General features: G+C 41.6%; 2 protein-coding genes across 2 annotated transcripts in view; both read left to right on the forward strand.

Annotated features, from left to right (window-relative positions):
• Window positions 1–26,190, forward strand: part of NCKAP5 (NCK associated protein 5) — a 1,139,016-nt gene that overhangs the window by 72,076 nt on the left and 1,040,750 nt on the right. The window lies entirely within an intron of this gene.
• Window positions 21,062–21,409, forward strand: LOC130026857 (histone H3-like). The gene has a single exon (XM_056117561.1). It carries the CDS (start codon window positions 21,062–21,064, stop codon window positions 21,407–21,409), a length of 348 nt encoding a protein of 115 aa, XP_055973536.1.

The following is a 26,190-nucleotide window of genomic DNA, read 5'->3' on the forward strand; positions in this document are numbered from 1 at the left end:
CTGGGAACAAAAGGGTTTTGTGTGCTTGCTGCAGTGTGTGCCAGGACTAAGCATTTTTTCTTTATTCCAAGAGGCCAACTTTTCTCTCCATCCTTTCCCTGCTCCCTGAGGCTCTCAGTTTGAATTCTGATCTTGAGAAACTAGAAATCTTCTATCAGGCAAATAATTGCTCATGGAATCAAACCTGTTTCATATGAAGTATCTGACCCCTTGGATAAGTGGGAGAGAATGGCTCATTTCCTAAATGGAATTACATCTCTGTAGGGGCCCTACATGATGGCTCAGATCTGTTTACTCTTTGGTTAAGTTGACCGTCTGTGCTCTCAGTGGTAAATTCTGCCAGGTGTTTGTTCTCTTGAGAACATTTTCTCCAGATATGTCTTCCCGTGGACTCCCTAAGGAAAACCCACCTCTTTGGAGACTTGCCCCAGTAGAGCGCCATGAGAGTTGGGAGGGGAGACTGGCCTGGTGCAATGGACTGCCAGTCAGTTACTGAATGTGACAGTAGGTGGCTTCCGTCCAGCTCCTCAGCGATCTTTTGGAATTCCCTCCCTTCACTGTAGGGGTGTGTGACTGATTGCCTCCTCCAATGCTGTTGTCAGGCATAGGAAAGCTGATCAGATTCTTCCCCAAAGGGAAGGGGGGAAAGTTCTGATTTCATGCCTGACTCCCCAATTCTGATTTCATATCCTCTGTGCTCAGGGACAGGAACCTAAGGCAGGCACAGGTGAGACATCTCTAAGTCTCAGCATCTTCCCCCATGTCCAGATATTGAAACCTCCATGCTTCCAGGAACCCCATGTTTCCACAGCCACTATCAGTGGCATTTCCCCTTTCACCTCTCAATCTCATATTTTGGTTATTTTTTCAGGGACCACTCCCAGCCATGATCAGGGGTTGCTCATGGCTCTGTGCTTAGGGAATCTCTCAATCACTCCTGGTACTGGGGGGACTATTGAAGGTTTCAGGGATCAAACCTGGGTTGGCCTCAAGCAGGGCAAGTGCCTTGCCTTGCACTGTCTTTATAGCTCCGAACTCCCCAGTTTCTCTTTTATTTTTCACTGAAACAAATCTAAACAAGCCTGCCCTAAAAACAGTGACAGGTGTTGTATTTAGCAGATCATATATGCATTGCCCAGCTAGCCCTTATGCTGAGCAGTTGGCACTTTTCTGCTGCCAACCTCCAACTCCCAGATTCCTTGACTCCCATTCGGGACTCCTGCTTCCCTATGTTTTCCGATGTGCTCCCTTTCTCTATACCATCAAGACAAATCAGCGGCAGGAGGGCCAGTGAGCCTCCTCTCTCCAGGACAGGCATCAGGAATTGACCCATGGTCCCTCCTGCTGGGGCCTGGGAGTACCACAGCACTTGCCATACAACTTCAACTGCAATGGTGTGCACTTGAGATGAGATAAAACATGACATTTTCTGTGTATTGAATTGAGGTCCTTCCAAAGAATATTTGGTGTCTTAACTGAAGCAAGTTGTGATAGAACATTATTTGGAAACAGTGTCCTGCCTCATACAGCCAAGATGCAATTGTTCTGGATTAGGTGACCCTGAGTTTAATGACAATATAAAAGGAGTGACACTCAGCATAAAGGCCATGAGATAACAAACAGTACTGGGAGCCACTGATGCAGCTACACAGGCCAAGGGATGCCTTGGTTGCTGGTAACCAGCACACATAGGCCTGGAGAGGAAGGATTCTTCTTTAGATCCTGCAAGGAAAGATTCTTCCTTGGACCATGCCAGAACTTTCCATTTGGATTCCTCATCTCCGAATGGTCATAGAATGCATTTCTGTCATTTGAAATTGTCTAGTTTGTGGTAATTTGTCACGGTAGCCTGAGGAAACTTAATCCCATCCTTGCTTGCAGTTTCAGTTTAATCAGAATCCAATGCACCAGGTATAATGAGTGGGCCACCAATTGGGGGGAGCCATCACCAAGTCCAATTTAGAATCTCCAGTGTGGATCTCGAGTGGTCCCAGTAACGTCTCCATTGGAGACTTTGTTGGCTGGAGCGATAGCACAGCGGTAGGGCGTTCGCCTTACAAGCGGCCAACATGGCCGACCCGAGTTCGATTCCTCCGCCCCTCTCGGAGAGCCCGGCAAGCTACCGAGTGTATCTCGTTCGCACGGCAGAGCCTGGCAAGTTCCCCGTGACGTATTCGATATGCCAGACACAGTAACAACAAAGTCTCCAATGGAGACGTTACTGGGCCCGCTCGAGCTCGAGCAAATCGAGTGTGGATCTCAGAGACAGGAATTAAAAGCCATGGGCCATTGTTGTCAAGAAGCAATACTCTTCCACTGAACTCCTTTCCTATTCTTCAATGGATTATTGGGATGTAAAAGCCATAGGGCTATGTCTTGGCTCTGAGTTTCAAGAAAAAGACTACTGAGTCTGATTCAGATTTAGCTCTTTGAATTAGTAGTGAATATAGCATTCTCAGAGATATGTGTTCCAGTCTGATTTATCATTTTAGATGCCACAGTTATTTTGGAAAGAAACCCTAATCTGGTAAAGATTCATTTTTTAAGGAAAATCTCCAGAGCATGCTTACCTCATGAACCTGCATTGTGTTTTCTGTTTCTATGTGGCTAGTTGAAGATTAGGATTGTCCAGTACAGAAATAATAATAAATAGTGCCAGTGTGATATTTGACCCAGGCTCTGTACAAGATGCTTTACAAACCAATGTGTATAGAACTGCACTGTCCTCCCATTGTTCATTGATTTGCTTGAGTGGGCACCAGTAACATCTCCATTGTGAGACTTGTTGTTACTGTGTTTGGCATATTGAATACGTCACATGTAGCTTTCCAAGGCTTTGGCGTGTGGGCGAGATACTCTCGGTAGCTTGCCGGGCTCTCTGAGAGGGGCAATGTGTGTAATCATGAAATTAAGTCATGGCAACTTGATGAGCTAGGTACTCTTATTAAAGAGCAACACCACCTCTTCAAAGAGGTAAGAAGGGGCCAGAGCAATATACAAGGAGTAGGGGTAGGACTTTTGCCTTGCATGCAGCCAATCTGGGTTTGATCCCTGGCCTCCCATGTGGGCCCTTGAGCATAGCCAAGAGTAATTCCTGAGTTTATAGTCAGGAGTAACCCCAGAAAATCACTGGGTGTGACCTAAAAAGCAACAAAAGGCAGGGGGTGGTAAGGAGAAGAGCAAAGAGAGTTTCAATAATTTGCCTGTGTTGATGCAACTTTGAGGTTATAGAGAAGAAGTTCTCATTTATAGTCTGACCTCATATCTGTCCTTTTAATCAGATCACTAATTCAGAGCTGATATTTTCTCCAAGTTTATACAGTTGGATATTCATTTTGTTGCTATTGGTGTGGAACTCAGACCACAACACAGGTAGTTGGGAACTCAGGGTCTTTTCTTGATGGTATTTGGTGCCATGCGTTTCCAGAGATTGAACCCAAGATCTCACAGTTGCTCTTCTGCTTGACCTATATCTCCAGTCTTCATGCTAGCTTTTGCCCAATGAGACCCAGGTTTTCCTAATCCACTGGCTTGCAGTGGTCACTCCAGAGATGAGAACTTTTCTGCATGGAAAATACTGTGTGTACCAGTCAAGGTGGAGTGTGAATTCTTATCTTATTGAGAAACTGCCATCTGGATCGCACCTGGTCATTCATGTTCCTTGGTCATTCTTAGAGTAAAACAACCAAAAGTCATTGTCCATAATAATCCAGGGCAGAAAGTGGGGGCACATTGTTTCAGAGATGTCCAGATCATGCCAGGAAAGCAGACTGCTTGTGAGGCTAGGGATTCTTAAACTTTACAGTACAATGTAACTTCAGTCCATAGCAAAACCACAAATTTTCAGTCCCACCTCTAGAGGCTGAAGTCAGTGAATGGGGTTAGGGTAAGAGAAGGGTCCAAGATTTAATCTTTTCTAGAGTCTCAGGTGATGCTGATGCAGGTGGTCTAAGTATTACACTTTGGGAATCATGATTTCAGACTGAGTCCTACTCTCTGCTTTGATGGATGCTGTAGTCAGCTCCATAGGTCATCAAGAGACCCAAATACTAGACATTCAATGTGGATTTTCTTAAGAATACAACTGGCATTTTGTTTAGAAGACGAAATTTGTCAAGCAGCAATTTTGTAAAGATGGACGAACTGAAGGTCTCTATGGTATTGGTTGACAAGCTTGTGTACCAGCCAGTCACATCACTCTGGCAGCCAAATGAGAGGTAATCGACTTAAGGTCACTTAAAGAGAAAGGTTAAACATGCTGCAGAGATGGAGGAATTCCCATTGGTCAGAGGAGAGAGAATCTAATTCTTCCTTGAGGCAGAAAAATTGACAGCATTTCTCTATTTTTTGCCTTTTCAGCCCAACAGCCTGTACCGAGGCAAACCATGTGTTTACTTTCATAACAATTCCACGTGGTGACACAGATTTATCTTTTTCCACCTTCATGTCCTATAGTCTTCCCAAAGCAAATCAATGTCTAAAGCAACACTTTAAGTTTCCATTCCACCCCAACGCTACGTGCTTTAGTTTTCGTAATCACGGTCACGGTCCTCCCGTTGTTCATTGATTTGCTCAAGCGGACCCAGTAATGTCTCCATCATGAGACTTGTTGTTACTGTGTTTGGCATATCGAGTACATCACGGGTAGCCAGTTTCATCTATGCTGAACACCAAAGGTTATTTTTGAATCATGTAAGTACTGTAAACTCACATCTGCTAATGACAGCTTTGCCAATAAAATTCTCATCCTCTTTACTTTATTTTGTGTTTTTGTTTTTATGCGACATCCATTGGTGCTCAGGGCTTTTCTTCTGGCTCTGTGCTCAGGGATCATTCCTGGAAGGCTCAGGGGACCATATGGAGTAATAGGGACCAAACCCAGGTCAGCCACATGCAAGGCAAGGACTCTACTGCTGCTGTTCTCTCTCCTTGGCCCCTTCCTCCCCTTGACTTGGTAGTATGTCTTCCAAGGACTCTGTCTTTGTCATGTATCACACAGATCACTGCCATCGCCTCTAACTTCAACATGCTATCTCATCTTAAATTGTGCCCCCCTTTCCAGAATGATTATCTAAACGGGCTGACAAACCAAGGTCCTATTCAGATATAAGCTACTACCTGCATTTTCCCCATTTCTTTTGTGGACCATGAGTTAAAAATGATTTGAACCTCTTTTTTTTCATTTCATTTCATCATCCTGTTAATCGTCGATTGCCTCGAGCAGGCCCCAGTAACGTCTCTTTCATCCTAGCCCTGAGATTATATTCACGGCTCTTTAGGAGAATGAGACCCATCATTGTTACTGGTATTTGGCATAATTGGTAGGCCACGGGGAGTTTGCCAGACTCTGCCCTGTGGGCAGGCTACATTCGATAGCCTGCAAGTTTGTCCAAAGTAGGAATGAGATAATAAGATGTCATAAAGAAAAGTTTTGATAAGATGTCGCGGTTCCGGGATCTGGATTTTATAGTCTCTGAGTCTTGGCCGCTGATGGGATTACACGGCGCCAGGGGGCCAGGTGGTGGGTGTGACCCCCGCCTACTGGAATTTGGAGGATCTGGGTGGAAGATGCTCGACTCCAATTCGAGTAGGCTTGGAGGTCTCGGCCCCGGAACCCGCGTGGCTTTGTCCCTCTGCCAGTACCTTCAGGTGTGCGGAGAGTGGTCTCAGCATGGTGGTGGCTGGTCCTGGAGGTCTCCGGCTGCCGTAGCCCTGGCCGGGGCGGGGAGGAAAGCTCAACCCGCTCCCCTCCAAGGGACTCCGGGAAGGAACAGCCAGGCGCGGGGGCAGAGAACCTCTTTTAATAGTAAAAAATAAAAATATAGTAGTTTTGGCATCTAAATATTTATGTCCAAGTTGAATTTCAAGTTTCTGTTGATAGCATTTTACAGGAACACAGCACACTCAGGTTATATATATATATATATATATATATATATATATATATATATTTGTGCCACTGTATGACATTACCACAGAACTATTTCATTGTGACAGTTGCTACTTAGTTGCCCACCAAGTGTGAACTATTTAATATCTGGCCTTTGATAGAAAAGATATGCTCAACTTTAACCTCTGCTTTGACATTTATAAGCATAAATGTCAAAGTACCATACTCTTTACTGTAGCTTATAGTATTATTTCAAGTCAGGTAATCAGATACCTCCCATTTATAATTTCTCAGAGTTGTTTTTACAACTTGGGGTGTTTTATGATCCCATGCAAATTTCATTAGTTACACTTCTAAATACTTGAATGTCCCCAGAATTTTGTACTTTTAATTCTATTTATTTATTTATTTATTTTTCACTTTGAATCAGTGCGAGATAGATCCTTACAAAGCTGTCCATGATTGGATTTCAGTCATACAGTATTTCAACACATGTCCCTCCACCTGTGTACATTTCTCAGCACCCTCCCATCACCCCCTACCCCAACCCCCTGCCTGCCTCTATGACAGGCACTTTTCTTCTTCCCCTCCTTCCACCCCCTTCCTTATATGTCCCCAGAATTTTGAAGAGATTATGGTAGCACTATAGCACAGTCCTCCAGTTGTTCATCGATTTGCTCAAGTGGCCACCAGTAACATCTCCATTGTGAGACTTGTATTTACTGTGTTTGGCATATGGAATACATCACGGGTAGCTTGCCAGGCTTTGTCGTGGGTGAGATACTCTCAGTAGCTTACCGGGCTCTCCGAGAGGGGCGGAGCAATTGAACTCCGGTCAATCGGGTCAGCCGCGTGCAAGGCAAATGCCCTACTTCCTCTGCTATTGCTCCAGTGGTAAAGCGTCTGCCTTGCACACAGCAGCCAACCCGGCTGACCCAGGTTCAATTCCTCTGTCCCTCTAGGAGAGCCTGGCAAACTACTGAGAGTATCTCGCCCGCACAACAAAGCCTGACAAGCTACCCGTGACATATTTGATATACCAAACATAGTAACAACAAGAAGAGATTATGTCAAATGAATATTATAATTTAGGAAGGATGGTGACTTTTGACAATGTTGATTGTTCCAGTCAATATACATGGAATATTTTCAAATTCCTAAGGTAGTTACAGTCTTCAAGGCAAAGGTCTTTTATTAATTTTAAGTTTATCCGTAGGTACTTGATACTTTTGGACACTATTTTGAATGGAGCAGTCATTTTTAAAAATCCTCATATATAAGGACAGATAATTTATGACTTGGGATGGATATATATAATGAAGAAGCAGCTTCAAAAAATGGTTGAGGAAACTGGATAGCTACATGGAAAAATTTGGATCTATATTTCATACAGTACATAAAAGCCAATTCATAGTCCATCAAAAACTTAAGACTAGACCAGTATTCATAAACTACATCAAAAAACATGTAGACAGAACTATTCAGGATTTGTACCTCACACATGTTTTCAATAATATTATTTAATTGGCAAAAATTAAAAACAAGAATAAACAAATGGAACAACATAAAAAGCTTTTGCTTGGCTAAAGAAACTCAGGCTGAAATTAAAAGATACTTACCTTACTATATGAGAGAAAATATCTCTATGCAATAGTTCGGAAAGATAGTATCCAGGATATTTAAAGCACTCAAAAAGATCAGCAACAATAAATAAAAATGGAGAGAGGAATAAACCCTTCTATATAATAAAGACAATAGGAATAGGAAAAAGTGTTCATTGTTACTTATTATAAGGGAAATCCAAATTATGACAAAAATGATATGTCATCTCACATCAATGAAAACAGCATATACCAAAAAAGATTAGAAACAACCTGTGTTATCAAGGATGTGTTAAAAATAAAAGAAACCTCATACACTGCAAGTGGGAATGTGGTCTGGTTTAACACTATGGAAAGCAGTATGAAAATTCTCTCAAAAATTAAGAATCAAACTCCAAAAAAGAGCCAGAAATTTTATTTCTTGGTACTTATCCCTTGATATATAAATATTGATTTGAAAAGATATGTACATGCTAATGTTCATCATAGAATTTAGTACTATTTCCTAAATATGGAAATAACCCAGATGCCAACATTGGATGAGGTGATAATGAAATTGTAGTACATATACACAATAGAAACTCTGAAGCCACAAGGAATGATGAAATCATGCAATTTGATGCAACTTGGATAGAATTGGAGGACCTAATGTTAAATCAAGTCAGAGAACAAGGACAAATAACAGATGTTTTCACTAATCTGTGGTATATAAAATACAATTATGGGGGAATTGAAGGTATTAAAGGTAGACATCTGGATTTAAATTTCAGGGATTTAAATGCCCAGGAAGGAGAGAAATGGAGGAGTGAAGAATATATATTTTGGAGTTAATATGGGGCAAGGGTAAGAGTCTTTGTAAATTCATCTGGGCTGTAGAGTTTAATTATCTGTATATATCTAAATTAACACTACTTTAAGCATAGGGCCCAAAAGATATAATTAACTTTAAAATAAGTATGTCAAAAAGACAGATTGTGGATTGGAAGAAACTTGGGACACTGTTGGAGGGATGTCAACACTGGTGGTGGGATTGAAGCTGGAACATTGTATACCTGAAGCTCAGTTATCAACAACTTTGTATGTCACAGTGACAAAATTAGTAATATATAGCTACAAGTAAGTAAATATTATTAATGTTATCATTTACTCCTCCCAGAGGTCACTGGGCAAAGTTCAGGCTTCATAATATGGCTGACCCTGACCTTTGTTGGAGGTTCCTGGCTTTGCCATCCTAAGTGGCATCACAGACCAGGCTGGCAATATGAAAAACAAGCAGCCAGGGGGACTAAGACAGAAAAAGGAGCTGAAGCCCTGATGAGAGCAGCATGCCTGACCCACCAGAGCCTTCGTTCAAATAAAACACATGAAAGCATCCTCAGCAAACTCTCTCTTCCTTGTGTCTTTGCTTTTGACCTTGCTTTATATCAGCTGGGAGTGCCCTTCTTTTTAAGGGCCATCTACCTTACTCCGGCTCTTTGCCTACAAGTCAGGAATTTAGAGTCAGGAATGAAAGAGATAGTAACTTAGCATCACCCCACCAGCCCTCCTGGTGGAACCATGGGGCCAATAAGACTCATGTAGTTTCATCACTCTCTTTGACCTCTCAAAGAAAGACTTGGTCCAGATGAAGTTATTTGAACCACAACTCCGAAGGAAATTTTGGAGAAGGAACACTGAAAAAATTGTGAATCAGATAAGATTTGAGGAGGGAAAGAGTGTGTTTTGGTGTGTGGACATGGGGTGTGGGCTCAAAGAAAGCAGCCCAGAACGTGGTGGCGGTTTGGTAGTGGAGGTTGGCTGCTGGGGCTGGGTCCCTCGGGACAGGGAGGACTCTTGCCCGCCACCCTCTGGAGTGCCCCAGGTGAGAACAGCCTGGCGGGAGTCTGGTGGCATGGCTATGGGGGCCTCATCTTATACTTTCGTCTGGGAAGAGCAGCCATGAGTTCTGGAGGGTGGTCAATGAGGAGATTATCAGGTGGTGACAGGGCGTGGCTTGTGGGTATGACCCATGGGTCACCAGAGACTGGGGGAAGCAGGCAGAGGATTTCTGCTCCTGGTCCCATTGAGTCCAAGTCCAAGGTCACAAAGTTCCGCATTACCTGGTTTCCATGGGACTTCACTGAGCATCCAGAAAGCAGCCTTGGTAGCAATGCAAGGATTTAATGTAGCAAATAGCACTGCCCTCCTGTTGTTCATCGATTTGCTCGAGCAGGCACCAGTAACATCTCCATTGTGAGACTTGTTGTTGCTGTTTTTGGCATATCGAATATGCTTTGGGGAGCTTGCCAGGCTCTGCTGTGCAGGAGGGTGGGATACTCTTGTTAGCTTGCCAGACTCTCAAAGAGGGACCGAGGAATAGAACCTGGGTCTGCTGCATGCAAGGCAAATGCCCTACCCACTGTGCTATTGCTCCAGCCCAAGTATTTAATAGGAGAATGAAATCACTGGGAATGATAAAGAAAAAAGATTTCACAAAGGACAGATATGAGCACGAAGACTTTAAGCCTTACCTGACACCAGGTATTGTTAGTGAGGAAACATTTAGATATATAAATAATTATTCTGGGGATGATCTTAAATTCTTTTTCTCTAACTAGCATATTATGGTTTGTTAGGAAGGGACTCTGATATATATATATATGTATATATATACATATATATATACACACATATATTTACATTTAATAGACTTGGGTTTGTAGATATCTAAATACCCATCAGCAGGATTGGTTAAATAAATTAAGGTGATTGGCATAAGAATTCTATGCAGATTGTTTACAACTATGCTAAACTTATAAAACTGAAAACAGTCTTATATCCATCTGTGTCTGTGAATGAAAACAATCTTTTTTTTATATGTTTAAGGGATAAATATTCTTTGTGTACAAGTGATGGATTCTTTTTGGAAGATTTGAGGATTGATTTTTAAGCCCTCACATTAAAAATAAGTGTGATAAAATGCTTTGTCTTTATATTTATTAAAGTTTGAAAAAATAATGTCCATCATAAGCCTACATTAATTTTATAACAAAAATTAGCAGGGAGGATTAAATCCTGATGGGTTTCTTTTTGTGATTGCTCCAGTGATGCTGAGTTTTCTAAGGTTCTTTTTCATTTTTTTAGAACTGATATTAAGAAGTAAAGATATAACACATCTAAGAGTTCTCTGCAGATTCTGGCGTGGGGTCCAGATGTTTCCAACTCTCCATTTTTGTTGGGAATCCAAAAAAATCCCCTCTTTCAGAAAGACAGTGCCAGATGGTAATGGTGACAGTCTTGCTAACATTTTTTCAGACTGTTCCAGAGATTTCAGATGGTACTTCCCCTCCTGCCTCGGACAACTGACTGGCCTCTCAGTTACTTTATCTGTGTTTTCAGGCAGTAGGAGATTCTCCCCTCTCTATCTGGAAAGGGTAGGAGTAGAAGTGGCCCTCTTGGCAATGAAATAGGCATCTGTTTGCTGAAACCTGTGGCTTCATGAAATCTCAGTTGGCAAACACACAACTTCATCAGGAAAGGAAACTCAGCAAACCAGATGCTTGACGAGGCCCCCACTTAGCATACACTGTTTATTTGGGCTCTTAGTTTAATGTTGATTGCTAGTATCTAAATAATGATTCATTACCCCACCTGACATGCATCCCAGCGTTGTCTTCCAGGAGGGTTAGGAAATTCCTGCCAAGTGGGTCTTGGCCCTGTTACAGTTTCTCCGCAGACTGAGTCTCAGCACAGAAGTGACTCAGATTCAGAGTGGGGGAAACATACTCGGACACACTTCTACTAACATGAACTCACATCTACATCCAATGATCCCCCTCTCTCACCTCCAAAGCACTCACAATGCTCACACTCACATACCCATGCCCACAAATAGTTACATATATATATACACCACTTAAACACAATCTGTTTACATACACAAGAATATTACACCACACAGACTCGAACATATCCATCCCTCCATTTACCATACACACAGTTACACACGTGTACCCCTTACACACATACTTAGACTTCCTCACTGCCTCATACACAACACATGCTAACACAATCTCCACACATTACACATGGCATGGTATAGACTTTGTGAGCAAGCTATCAGAAATATAAGAAAGCATTAGGAAAGTTGCTTATTAAAACAGAAAAGACTATATCAGTTAGTCAAAGAGTTTGGTAAAAGAAGTGATTCTTCCTCTACCAAGGAGCAACTCTGAATAATAATGATGTCACAGGAATATATTTAAAGACATGATGATTCCTTAAGTGAGATTCAACAGTTATGCCTTTTCAGGAGTTGTTTTTATTCTTACATTAGGTTTTGACATTTGCTTAGACTCTTTGTATTGCTTTTCCATCCTTTGAACTTAGAACCAATCTATACTACTCCCCACTGGAGACATTGAAATATGGATGCTCATTGATAGAGAAGTAGCATGACTCTCCCATTAACAAGGCGAGCTAGACTGGCCCTTTTTAGAATAAAGAAATTGATTTCTGAATGTGAGGCATATCAGGGTTGAGGTGGGTAGCTAGGAGGGAGGCAGAAGTGAAGATCTTGTTGGGGAGGGCCAGACCAGTCAATTGTTCATGCTCCACTTCCCTCTGGCCGACTTGCTTTCAGGAACAAGAAAAAAGAGGTAGGTGAAATTTCTTTCACCTGGAGAAACATCATTTGCTTGTATTTCATGAATGTTTGAGACAGACTCTTCTTTTTCTTCAAGATCTAATGTTTTCATACCTTCATTTCTTTTTGAGGAGTCAATGCCTGTTACTAGTAGGCAGTCAACAACTATTTGTTGAATGCAAGAATGCACAGGTCCAGATATTTCCGTGTGGCTTCCACATGCATATAAAGGGGCTTTGACATCTGGTGGGCATAAAGAAGATTATATTGTGCCTGAGCATTACCTCACTGTCTGAATATCTTTTCTACTTTATTTATGTTCACTTCCTTGGTGATCTCATCCAGTCTCAGGATTTTAAATACCAGTTATATACTGACAGCTCCCAAGTCTATATCCATCCTTATCATCAGGTTCATATATCCAGTTGTCTATTAAATGTCACCAATTACATACCTCTTAGACCTCCACCTTTAGCATATTCAGAAGTACACCTGATTCTCTCTTGCAGGAGAGAATTTGTTTCTCCTGCAAGCTTCCCTGATCTCATAAAAAGGAATTAAGTCTTTCTGATTTCTCAGGTAAAATGTTTGATAAATTTGTGTGTATAAATTTATTTCCATCACATATTAACTGAATCATGTCTAAGATAAACATTTAAACTATATGCTAATTTTGAGTGGATTGTAACATTTCCCCCACTTTTCAAAAATATCCACTATGTTATTCCCTAGATTTCAAAATAGTCTCCTAACTGCTATCTTATTTGCAACCCATCTTTCCCTAGAAGTCCTAGTGTTTCATTAATGTGTCATTGGATCATATATGTCCTCTGTTCCCAACCACCAGTGGAGCTATATGTTGCTTCAAGTTCAAGTCAAAGTCCTTACTTGGTCTACAACAGCTACATGGTCTCAGCCCCACCATTTTCATCTAATTTACTCCAATAATGCCTCTCATTTTCTTTCTCCAGACACTGGATTTTTGCTATTTTCCTCCAACATCAAAAACGTTACAGCTTTCAGTGTCTACAATTGTGCCTAGTTCATAAGTAGTTTTGTAGGAAGGGCAGAAGGAAAGAAGACTTGGAGAAAAAAATAGAAAGAATGCAGGGACGAAGAAGGAAGGAAGCAAAGAAGAGAGAAAGGAATGGAGGGGAGGAAGGAAAAAAGGATAAGAATCAGTAAAATGACTTTTATTAGACAGGGCCCAAGCACACCAGAATATTGGGTATTTCCCATTAGAGTAATATTTCTCTTTCTTTCTTTTTTCGTTATTCACATGTCATTTTTGTATTGAAACTATAAGATATGCTTTGACATGTTGTCCAAGTAAGTTTCCTTGAATGAAAAAATGTATGTTTCATTCATTTTTTTCCAGTTCTTTTTTCTAGAAAATGTTTTGGATTTTAAGTATGTAGCTAGCAATAGTTTTTTCCAAGAAAATCACTAGATATATGGGGGCAGGTTTATTATTATTATTAGATATTAGTAGGTATATGGGGGCAGGCTTGTTTATTTTTATCAGTATTTCCCTTTTGCCTCACAAAAGGCTGGAACATTCTAATTCTTTTGTTGTTGTTATTGTTGTTGTTGTTGGGGAACACACCTTGGTATAGTCAGAGCTTATCCTGGTTGTACGCTGAGGAATCACTGCTGACGTACTCAGGGATATGGGATGCCAGCGATCAATCCTGGGTCAGCCTTAAATCAGGCAAGTGCCTTACCCACTGTACTATCTCTCCAGACCCATGGCTAGAACATTCTAAATGCTAACATTTCTTAAAGGTTTGGCATTGTAACAATAAAACTTTGCATAACTTCCCCAAGATTATATAACCATTTTAAGATGAAGATAATTTACGTTACCCTTTCTAAGTCACAGGTGAATTTATTTGGCTCTTATTTATGGGTTGAAGCCAAAGCACAGTGGGTAGAGCATTTGCCTTGCACACGGCCGACCGACCCAGGTTTGATTCCTCCATCCTTCTCAGAGAGCCCGGCAAGCTACCAAGAGTATACCGCCTAAGCAGCAGAGCCCGGCAAGTTTCTCGTGGCATATTCGATATGCCAAAAACAGTAACAATTCTCACAATGGAGATGTTACTATTGCCCACTCAAGCAAATCAATAAACAACAGGAGGACAGTACTACAGTGGTTACTTATATACCAAACACTTTTCTAAATCTGTCCAGCCTTCCATGTGGCTACAATAAATTGCTCACGGAATTCACATAAACACGCTTCATCTTAGTGGTATTTCCATTCTCAAACACTGAAAAAATTATATACTACAGTCACAATACCCAGCAAAATTTGAAGCAGGTGAAATGCTTCGTAGAGACAAGCCAATAAAATACTTAATTGTGACTTGCTCTATAAAGCTTTTCCTGATGGAAAGCAAACCAGAGGGTATTCGGTCATATCTGGCTGTGCTCACTACTACTCACTGGGCCTAGTGGGATTCAGGAACCATATGTGGTGCCAGGGATGGAACTCAAGTCAGCTGCATGAAAAGCAAATACTTTACCTTACATATTATCTCCTCAGTGCTTGAGAGAACTGTTTTGTTTTCTTCTTAAATATCCCTCTTCTCCCAACTTTAACTTCTCAAGCACTTTTAAGTAGTCCAGAAATGCTGGAGTTAGTGAGACTTATCAAGATCTTTACAAAGACATGCTCTATGAATGAATACCTAAAGCAGCAAGTAAAAGACAGAGAACATAACAGTATTCTGTAAACTCTTTCGATCACTGCCATTCAGCAAGAAATACTCCTTTTACTTTATTATATACTTGACAAGGATAAATATTTTTACTGCATAGTATGACAGCTGTTTTTATTCCCTTAAAATTAGATTTAAATATGTGTTTCTTTCTTCTTTTTTTTATGTAGGAGTACTGCTATTTATTCAGCCACTGATTAGCTGACTGAATTGGTCATGAACTCCACCTTACTTCTTTTTCATTTTTTATAATTTTATTTATTGAATCACCATGAGAGCAGTTACAAAGCTTTTGGGTCTAAGTCTTGGTCATACAATGAAACACCTGTACCTTCACCAGTGCCCATTCTCCACCACCAAAAATCCCAGTATACCCCCATCCCACACCCTCCCCCTGCCTGTGGGGCAGATGATTTCTACATTACTCTCTCTCTACTTTGATCACATTCACTATTTCGACACCAGAACCACCATTATTTGAGATTTTACCCCAACACTCAGATCTTCTGAAAAGGCAACGTAGACAATTTGCCTCCTATTGCTGGTTATGAATAACATATGATGTCCCATGGCTGCAGTAGTGGCCGTGCAATTTTGGAATTCTGAAATTTTAACGCTTAAGTCTGGAGGGATTTCTGCCCAAACCTGCTGGATTCCAAGATTTGCTCCTGAGTGTCCGGGATCGTTGCCCTTAAGCAGCTTGATCAGGAGCCAGAAAGATCATTCATGGGCGGCGACTTGGGGTCTCGTTGGGACGGGGAGGAAAAGGCCGGTTCCACCCACATCCCATGAGGCCCCGCGTGTCTCGTCACTGAGGACCCAAACCTGAATGGCTTCTGGAGGATGGAGGACACTGAGCCACCTAGGGGGAACAGGCAGAGGGACAACACCCTCTCCCCTCTGGGGTGGCTCAGCTACAGTAACCTACTGTGGGGTCTGGACACATTTCTGCCCAAAACCACTGGGTTCCGAGATTTGTTTCTGAGTCTCTTGGGTCATGACCCTTAAGCAGCTTAATCAGGAGCCAGAAAGGCCATTCATTGGGCGATGACTTGGGGTCTTGTTGGGGTGGGGAGGAAAGGACCGGCTCCACCCCCATCCCATGAGACCCAACATGTCTCATCACTGCGGGCCCAAACCTGACTGTACAATGGCCTCTGGAGGATGGCGGCCACTAGGCCGCCAAGGGGGAGCAGGCAGAGGGACAATACCCTTTCCCCCCTTGGGTGGCCCAGCAACAGTAACCTACTGTGGGGTACAGACACATTTCTGCCAAAAGCCTCTGGGTTTTGAGATTTGTTTCTGAGTCTTCGGGATCTTGGCCTTTAAGCAGCTTGATCAGGAGCCATAGAGGCTGTTCATGGGTGGCAATGTGGGGTCGCATTGGGGTGGGAAGGAAAGGATCGGCTCCACCCCCATCCTGTGAGGCCCCGTGTGTCTCACCACTGAGGGCCCAGACTGTCCAGTGGCCTCTGGAGGATGGCAGCCACCGGACTGCCAGGGGGAACAGGCCAAGGCACGAAACCTATACCCATCTGGGTTGGCCCAGCTCTGGTAACCCAATGCAGGGACTGTATGCACTTCTGCCAAAAGCTGTTGGGTTTCGAGATTTGTTTCTGAGTCTTTAAGATCATGGCCATTAAGCAGCTTGATCAGAAGCCAGAAAGGCTGTTCATGGGCGGTGACTCGGGGTCTTGTTGGGACGGGGAGGAAAGGGCTGGCTCTAGCCCCATCCCATGAGGCCCCGCGTGTCTTGTCACTGCGGGCCCACACCTGACTGACCAATGGCCTCTGGAGGATGGCAGCCACCGAGCCTCCAATGGGGAGCAGTTGGAGGGACAGCACCCTTTCCCCCTGGGGTGGCCCGGTGACAGTAACCAACTGCGGGGTCCAGAAGCATTTCTGCCAAAATCCGCTGGGTTTCAAGATTTGTTTCTGAGTCTCTGGAATCATGGCTGTTAAGCAGCTTGATCATGAGCTAGAGAGGCCGTTCGTGGGTGGCAACTCAGGGGTTTTGTTGGGGTGGGGAGGAAAGGGCCGGCTCCATCCCCATCCAGTGAGGCCCCGCCTGTCTGTCACTGCAGCCCAAACCTGACTGTCCAATGACCTCTGGCAGATGGCGGCCACCGATTCACCAAGGGGGAGCAGGTGGAGGGACAACACCCCTTCCCCTCTGGAGTGGCCTGTCCACAGTAACCTACTGTGCGGTCCAGACACATCTCTGCCAAAAGCCGCTGGGTTTTGAGATTTGTTTCTGAGTCTCTGGGATCATGGCCATTAAGCAGCTTGATCAGGAGCCGGAGAGGCCGTTCGTGGGCGGTCACTCAGGGTCTCGTTGGGGTGGGGAGGAAAATGTTTCTTCTTAATGTTTAAATGAGTTTTACTAAGGTATAATAATTGGCTTATGTTAGTATTCATGTATTATTTTAAAGTTGCAGTGCTGCTATACCTTGTCCTACACCACATTGTCAAGGTAACTCCACCATTATTCCAAGGCCCCTTACTTTGTCCCTGTAGTGTCCTCATATCATACTCCTATTGATCATATCTCAGAGTTTATCTCCACTAGGAAGTATCTAATACCGTGCTTTGCTTTCTATACATTGCATGAGATTAAGATCACATGATATTTGTCTTTTTATTTCTGACTCACTTCACTAGGCATGACCTATTACATTCAAGTTTCAGAAAACTGAAATTTTTCATTTTCTCTGAAAACTAAGTAGTATTTATTTGTGTAAATAATCACAGTTACTTTGTCAACTCATATGTTCTTGGTGTGGAATATTAGGAGTGGAATATAAAGAATATATTTATTCTTTATTTTTTAAGATATCTCCAAATGGGCTGAACCAAATAACAGTCACCCCAACAGTAAATATGAATTCCTATTTTGAAACATTCCAATTGTCACTTATTATTTCTCAACGTTTTGATTCAAATTATTCTTCCTGATAGATGTTGATACTTTATAGTCATTTTTATATGCCATTCTGTCATAACTAGTGAAGAATAATCTTTTTAATAAATATATTGACCTCATTTATGTCATTTTTGATAAATTATCTGTTCATCTCTCCACATTTTCAAAACACTGTGCCAATGTTCTTTTTCTCCTCTCCCTGTTATTTGATATGGCTCATCTGTTGTTGTTGAGTTTATGTATCTTTGATATTAGCCCTTTGTCTTATGTATGATGTGAAGATATTTTCTTCCAATCACCAGGGTTTTTTTTTTTAAATTTTAGGTCTAAGTTCTTTCAGAGTACAGAAACCTTTTTGTTACATGCTTATTGGTGATGTCTTAAAAAATTCAGCCAGCACTTGCTAATACCACTACTCTGAGGAAAGGAATCTGGGCAGGAATTATTAAATTTATCACAATGTTTCATCACTGTATCACTGTTACTGTCATCCCATTGTTCATTGATTTACTCCAGCGGGAGCTAGTAACGTCTCCATTCGTCCCAGCCCTGATGTTTTAGCAGCCTCTCCATACTTATCTTTCCCAACGCTGCCATATTGGAGGCTCTTTCAGGGTCAGGGGAATGAGACCCGTTATTGTTACCATTTCTGGCATATTGACTACCCACAAGTAACTTGCCAGGCTCTGCCAGTGTTTCATATCTTTGTGAAAATATTTGATTCTCATTTGTTACAAGACATGATTCCTTGAGGATTTTTCTGAAATCTCTTTCCTTGATGTGAAAACTTATTATGTGATCCAATAATAAATTAGAGTGATTGCTGACATAGGAAGCAAATGAGGGCAAATCGCACATTAAAAGTGCATCAAGGCAAATGGATTAGTGAGGGCAGGAAAATAAATACAAAGGGATTTGGGAAATGCCCCATAGTTGGAAAGAGATGGAAAGGAAATGATTGTGGGGTCAGTAAGTAAATGACTGGCTTTCCAGTCATGTGGCACTAGGGTTGGCAGCTTGCTGGATATTTCTGGGGTACAGACATTTAGAGCCTAGAAAGTTTGGCTTCAATTGGTCATTAATACTTAAATATTTAATGAGGTCCTACTAAAAGCCAGAGTTAATTGTTATTAAAACCTCAGTTCTTAATGGGCTTTATTCTAAGGATGTTGAGGAGGCAATGCCAGATTTGCCCATTATCTCTAATAGCTGCTCATATTTAATTCCAAACTCTCAGAAGGCCAAATGTGCTTGTTTTCACATTTTTGAATGATCAGTACCATGCCAAGATATTTTTTTATGCCAAAACACATAAACTTTATGCTAGAGTAAGAGATAGAATGAATTGGAGGAAGCTTCTTCCTCTAAAAGTATTTCAGAATAAATAAATTAAAGACTCCCTAGACTTAGAGATGTAGTATAATATGTGACATTGATACTTTCTACCTATGTATATAGGACACAAACTTAAAGCCCTCTGACTCTGTTGCTTTAATGAAAAGATACAGTGAATAATGTTTACAATACCCAAACATGTTGTCAATAAAAGAAATAAAAGGATATGTTAGGTGATTAGCATATATATAATACATATTGTGCATTCATAATTAAAAGTTTAATATTACTGCTTCTTGAAACTCCAAGTAAATAGACTAAAGGTAATTTATGGCCTATGGTAAAATTATATTTTATATGTTCTTTGCAACAGAACAGTAAAAAAGATGTGAGACCTGGATTGTTTCCCAACTGAACCATGAACAATGGTGTGTCAAAATACTAAAGCTATGGGAAATTTTGGGTAATAGAAGATTCAAAAACATGGTCTTTGATTCAGATTAGTATGGATGACAGAGAGGTCTATTAAGTGATTTTGTAATTTTAGTTATTATTTATGAGCATATGTTACCTCATCTGTAAAATGGAGGTAATATTGTTTCCAGTTTCAGTAAAATTAAACATTCTAACTATCCCTAATTTATCAGTCTTCTTTTTAGTCATTTTTCAATGCTTATCTTGGTGCATTTAAATATATGGATTCTATTGTAGATATATTCACATTTTTAATGGGATGTTTATAAAATTATATTTTTTATAAAACCTGTATCTTATTTCCCTTTACTTTATGAGATTACTTAATAGCTGCAAAAAATATACTAGTCGATGTATGTGTTTTCATCTATTTTGTGGAGGAATCAGTTTTCTCACCATGCATATTTTGAAGTAGAAAAATGGCTCAAAGGTCTGAAGCACATTCTTTGCATGTAGGAGTCCTGGGTTTGAATCCCAGCACTATATGGTTCCCAAGCACCACTAGGAGTTCTCCCATATATAAAATTTAGATCCCTTTGTTCCCACTTAAAAAATATTTCAGGGGAATTCCTTATATATTATTTTATACAATCTCTGAAAAAATTTCCTTTTAATAAATTCCAATAAGTATTATTCATAGCTACTATTCAGGCGATATGTTATTTCCCAGAAGTTTTAAAAAAACACAGGTGACATTATATTAAATATCACCTGAGGAGGCAAAACGGCAGCGATGCTGGTTGAATCCCTAGCGCTCTCCCGAACCCGACTCACCATCTCATCCTGGGTGACGGACGTGCAGCTCAGTACACTGGGCGTGGAGTTCCACGTGTGATTCCTGCTGGACATCGCCGGTTGCTTTGTGGGATTGGGACAGAATGACATCCGCGGGGCGAGGAAAGTCCCCCAGCTGCAGCCGCAGCATCACCGACTCCCCCGGCTGGGCCAAGTCACGGCACCATTTAGCTTGGGGCAGCGAAAGTGGCCTGTGCAGTGACTTGTCCACTGTGGGCCGCTGTCCGTCAACCACTGAGTGACTTGGGACTCGGCGCAGGTGTTTGACCTGGGACAGAGCCTGTGCGATGGGATCTTGCTCTGCCAGCTGTTCGACAGCCTCCTGGCACACTCCATCCACCTCAAGGAGATCAACCTGAGGCCGCAGATGCCCCAGGTGCTGCCCAGGGATGCAGGCAGGTGCGTGTTGTCAGTGTACAAATTGTCACAGTAGGCCGGTCACCAGGATTTTGTATTCAGTAGACTGGGAACACCTGCAGTAATAATTAGAGATCTCTCCAAAAGCCTCCATATTCTACCCTAGAGAGCCCAGCAAGCTACCAAGGCTATCCAGCCCTCACGGCAGAGCCTGGCAAGCCACCCCTGGTGTACCAAACATGCCAACAACAGTAGCTAAAATGGGTCTCATTTCCCTAACCCTTAAGGAGTCTCCAGCTGTGTCAGGAAGAACGAAAGGGCGTGTACTAAGCAGACAGCATGCAATCAATGGGCGGGAAGGCACCCCAGAAGCAGCTGGCCACCAAGGTGGCCCTCAAGAGTGCACCAGCCATGGGTGATGTGAAGAAGCTGCACCGCTACAAGACTGACTGGAGATTCGCCAGCTGCCGTTCCAGCAGCTGGTGCACAAGATCGCACTTCAAGACCCACCTGCGCTCCCAGAGCTTGGCAGTCATGGTGCTGCAGGAGGCATGCGAGGCCTACCTGGTGGGGCTCTTCGAGGATACCAACCACTGTGCATTCCTGCCAAGTGCTTCACCATTATATCCAAGGACATCCAGCTGGTGTGCCGCATCTGTGGAGAGAGAGCAAAGTTTACAATGCTAAAATCTCAGGGCTGGGACATATGGAGACGCTACTGGAGCCCGCTCGAGTAATCAATGATTAACGGGGTGACAGTGACATTATATAAATTGCCTATTTCACCATAATGTCACTGGATAATAGTAGTAGTTATTACCACTAATATCTTTCCTGCCAGGTGATTTTGTTACGTTTTTATTTCTTTTATAGCTATGTTCTGTGATGCTCATGGGGATACTCGTGGTCTGTGAGTGGGACTCATTCATAGAAGCAACAGGGATTGAATTTTGGCCTCCTGCATTTTGGGCATGCACTCCTACCCAGTGAAATTCTCTGTTCATTCACAAAAAAATTAACATAGGGCCAAAGACATCTTTATCAAATAAATAATGGCATATCTATAGCTCAACTTCTTACCTGGGTGAGTCTAAGTGAGACTTAGAAAGTGCTGTAGGATTTCATACCTCAAACTAAGTGAATAAATAGAGTTACAGGGAATATACCCTTCATTATAATACAGGGATGCTTTGAAGCTATTTTTATGCGGTCTTAATTGAAAGTCCATTGTCGATCTATTTTTGTCATCTGTAAATATTTATGTCTGTTCCTTGAAAGAATTTTGAGTAGAATTTAAAGCAAAGGGGATGATGCATCTGCATGTCTGTATCACTTCACACAGTATACTCCAGCAAATCTCTAGCTAATTACCACCCTTTGATTGGGAAATATGTGTGAGAGCATAGAATTAGAGAGCTGATAATACATTTTAGGAGAGAGTATTAGTGTCATGATTTAGATCTAGCTACAGAAGGGATGGCTCATGAAGTGATCATTTAGAAAGTGTGTAAGTATCGCTGTCCTTACAAGAATAACCCTCCATCTCTCTGACCTGGATAACAGTAAGCTTTAAAATGGAAGTTCTTAAACTTTAGCAAGTCCACTATAATCCCTTCAGGGACTTGTTGAGCCTCTACTGGGGCCCACCCATGTTTTCTGATTCAGGAAGTATGACTGAGCTAGGAATATGCATTTATGGTAGATTCATGGGTACTTTGTTTCCTAGAACCAAAGTTTTTAAACCTTTGGCCTAGAAGAACCCCTTGCAGCTATAATAAAGCTTCATTATATTAAATCATCATCAGCTGCAGATTTGTTTGTATTCCATAGGAGGCCTCTTGGCATTTGCATATCAGCAGCATTAAGTTTTCTTAATTATTTCTCCGGGACATGCTGTGTGTCTTTAGAAAACATAAATTCTTTGGCTATATCTCTTTTCGATTCATATCTTCATCTGGTGTACACATGTAATTGAACGTGCATTGCATGGGCATGCCCCCTATCACAAGAAAGGACTATTTTCTAGTCAGGGTTTGAATCAGCCTTTGCTTTTCAAGGCAGAGCTATCAAGTTTTAGAGTGATTTAAAATTAAAAGTGAAAGTTGAGCCTTATGTTGTTTATGTCTGTGTTAACTCTTAAGTTTGAGAAGTAGGGAAAGATGAAAGGATATTTCAAAATTTCAGTGGGGACCCCAAACCCTAGACATCAAGCTGTGGTCAGTGAACAGACAACTGTGTTTGGTTGAGCCCTATTCCAGGAAAATGGCTTCAATCCAAACACATAAGTGGGCCAGAAAGCAGGATTATTTAATCACCTGGAAACCCAACCAGTCACTGCAGCTGCTGGAGGAACCTGTCACAGTTGGTTTGCCAAGCACCTAGAGCCAGATGCTTGCCCTGGAAGAATGTATTTCCAAATAGACACCTGGGCCTTGGACAGCCAATGAGATTCTTCCAAGCAGAACAGAAGGGTCTAAGTCAATCCGTGTAATTAAAACAGTTCCTTCTTCATACAAAGAATCTTGCACAACAGGAAGTAGACTGACAGGGAACGGAAAGAGGTGCAGATGTCCAGTTAGATAACTGTCTCTAGAGACATCTTATGAGGGCACAGCATTTTGATGTCATTCACTGGGAACCCATATGCATCTGAAACATTTCCTTCCCGAGTTTACTTTAAAACTTTGTAAAAGTCATATTGAAGAAAGGGAAATAAATGTCTTCATTCTCTACAGATTTATTTTAGTAGCAATGGAGGGTTACCTTGTGATGAAGTCATTCTGTATGAAACAGAGTTCTGAAAAGTGTTAGGAACTAAGGTATATGTAACTATAAGTCCTTCTTTTCTTAAATCACCTTTAAATAATCATTTGTGAAGAAAGATGGGCAAAAGGAAGGGAAAGAGGACAACAGTTGAGAGAATGGGGAGAAACAATGCTAGTTGAGGAAAAGAGAGAGAGAAAGAGAATAGAGAAAATAGAGAAAATAGAGAAAGAGAATAGAGAGAAAGAGAAAGAGAGAAAGAGACACACAGAGAGGGACTTTGTATTGATTATATATTCTAAGTTGTATCACACATTTCCTGTGCTTGTCTGTGTGCCTAAGACTATATGTCCATGGTCTTAACAATAGTGACTATTATTTTTGATGGTGAGATTTTGTGCTAAAGGTGTAAGTTAGCATCAGAGGGATAACTAAAATCCATCCTCAGCACTCTGTTTCTTCTGAGAACCCCCACACTGAGTGTTCTGAAGAACCAAGAGGTGATTAAAAATTGTGGAGAGATGCTTAATCTGTTTTTAGGAATGACCCAGGATGATTTTTTTCTAAGTGAAGTAAAAAGGCTTCCCTGAATTTTCAAGAGACAGTGTGGTGATTTATGCTACATTATTACTCCATTATGCTGGATAAGGTAAAGGTGGTCATCCCCCCAAGATATTAAGCTGTTCATTACTTCTAAGCATCCCATAGTGTATAGGGTTTCCATGGAAAATATAAAATAGCTGTTTTCTCTTCTATACCCACCCTGGGGTTCAATTTCCATTGAATAATACACAGAGCTCAGAGAAATTTAGGTCAGTGCTACAGGAATTAAAGAATGTCTGAACAAAGGTTTGAATAATTTGCAGTGTAGGGTATGTTACATTTTTTTTGATCTCCATTGTTTCCCATTTTTTTCCATCAGAGAGACAGGGGATAGACTCTGGTTTAAAATTCACCTCCAGGGGCTAGATAGTACAGGGCATAAGGCTTATGTTTTGTATGCAGTCAACCTTTTTTTTTTTCCCTGGGAGCACATTGTACTGTGCATAACATATGTGCATCCCTGAAGCCCCTAGCACCTTGGGGTAGCCTGGAAAATTCTAGCACCACAGAGTCTGAGCAGGACCATGTCCACAGGCCCTTCCAATGAGCTAAGAGCCCTGTTGGCAGAGAATCATCAAAAGAGCCCCCAGGCCTCCTACACTAATTTCAGGATGCCAGTCCTGCACATTCCCGCTGTCCATTGCTGAAAAGAAGCAACAACCTGAACTGTTCCAGGTTCCTCACTGTAACTCACGTGATTCTGTCTCTGAGAATCAGGGGTGAATGTGACTGACCCATGGACCTGATTGGCGGGTGGTAAATGGGATTACTGGTTTGTCCAGTACCACAAAATTGGATATAAGCAAAAGAAACAGTGTCATTTTTTTTTAACTGACATGCTAGGAAGTCAAAAATATGCCTGATGTTCTTCATCCATCCTACTTGCTGGAAATTTGGAAAACTATGTTTATCAGATGAAATTATAAAGGGAAAGAAAATGTGCCTATGTAAGACCCACAGGAACATCTGTATAGGGGTTTGAAATTGGGCCAGGGTATATGCCAGTCAGATAGATTTTCTTACTAAGGAAAAAAAGGGAAAGTCCTCAAAATATTGATGGGACTGATGGATAATGAAGAAGTGTGTGTGTGTGTGTGTGTGTGTGTGTGTGTGTGTGTGTGTGTTGGCCAAGACCAGATACAGTACTGCTTGGGACCTGAAGTACCTAGTATTACCCGTAACTCCCTGGTGGTATTTGGGGTCCTCCAGGGCTGCACCCGTGAGTTCAGTGAATCATGGGGTACTGGGATTAAACCAGGGTAGACGACATTCATGTGCCTTGTTTCCATTGTTTTCTCTCTCTCAACCCAGTATTATGATATTTATTGCTGTGGGTGGGAAAAATACATTAATCTTATCACTTGCTTCCCTTCCACTGATGCAATTTTATTTCCTATTTATGTCAATTGCTGTCTGTATTCCTACATACAAACCCTTAACTGTAGCCAGACATACCTACTTATCTGCCTTCACATGTGTATTTCAGTTGGTCAAGCCTGAGTTGGCCTCCTGGCCTATGAGTGGAAGATGGTGCTAGAATCAGGCCAGACATTCAAGGTCTCTGCCATGGTTTATTGTTCTCATTGTGTGTGTGTGTGTGTGTGTGTGTGTGTGTGTGTGTGTGTGTTTGAGTTTACCTCTGACTCCTATATGTTCCTTATTTCTGAATTTCTCACATATTATCCACCCTCCTTAGTCTCCTTGTATAGAAAGCACATATATGACCTTCATATACATACTCTGATAGGGACATCTTTGAAGACTGTAACGAAGCTTCCTGAGTTGAAATTGTAGCTCTGCACTCACAAGCTGTTCAATTTTTCACAGGCTACTCAAGTGAAATGCACCTCAATTTCTCACTATGGTGTACTACTAATTACTGTCTATAAGCCACATTCATGTCTAAGTCATTTGTGGTTCACATGAGTGAGCGAAGGCATTTAAAGTTCTGTGACAAGGATTGGGCACATACCAAATGCTATATAAATGATTGTGATTAGTACAGTTGCTATTAATATTTGACCTTATATATCTTATTTACTTACTGAAGCTGCTGCTGCTCTGTTTGCTTTAAGTGTGTGTTTTAATCACTCAAATCTTTA

This window comes from Sorex fumeus, unplaced genomic scaffold (assembly GCF_029834395.1).
Source record: "Sorex fumeus unplaced genomic scaffold, SorFum_2.1 ptg000035l, whole genome shotgun sequence".
Classification (NCBI taxonomy): domain Eukaryota; kingdom Metazoa; phylum Chordata; class Mammalia; order Eulipotyphla; family Soricidae; genus Sorex; species Sorex fumeus.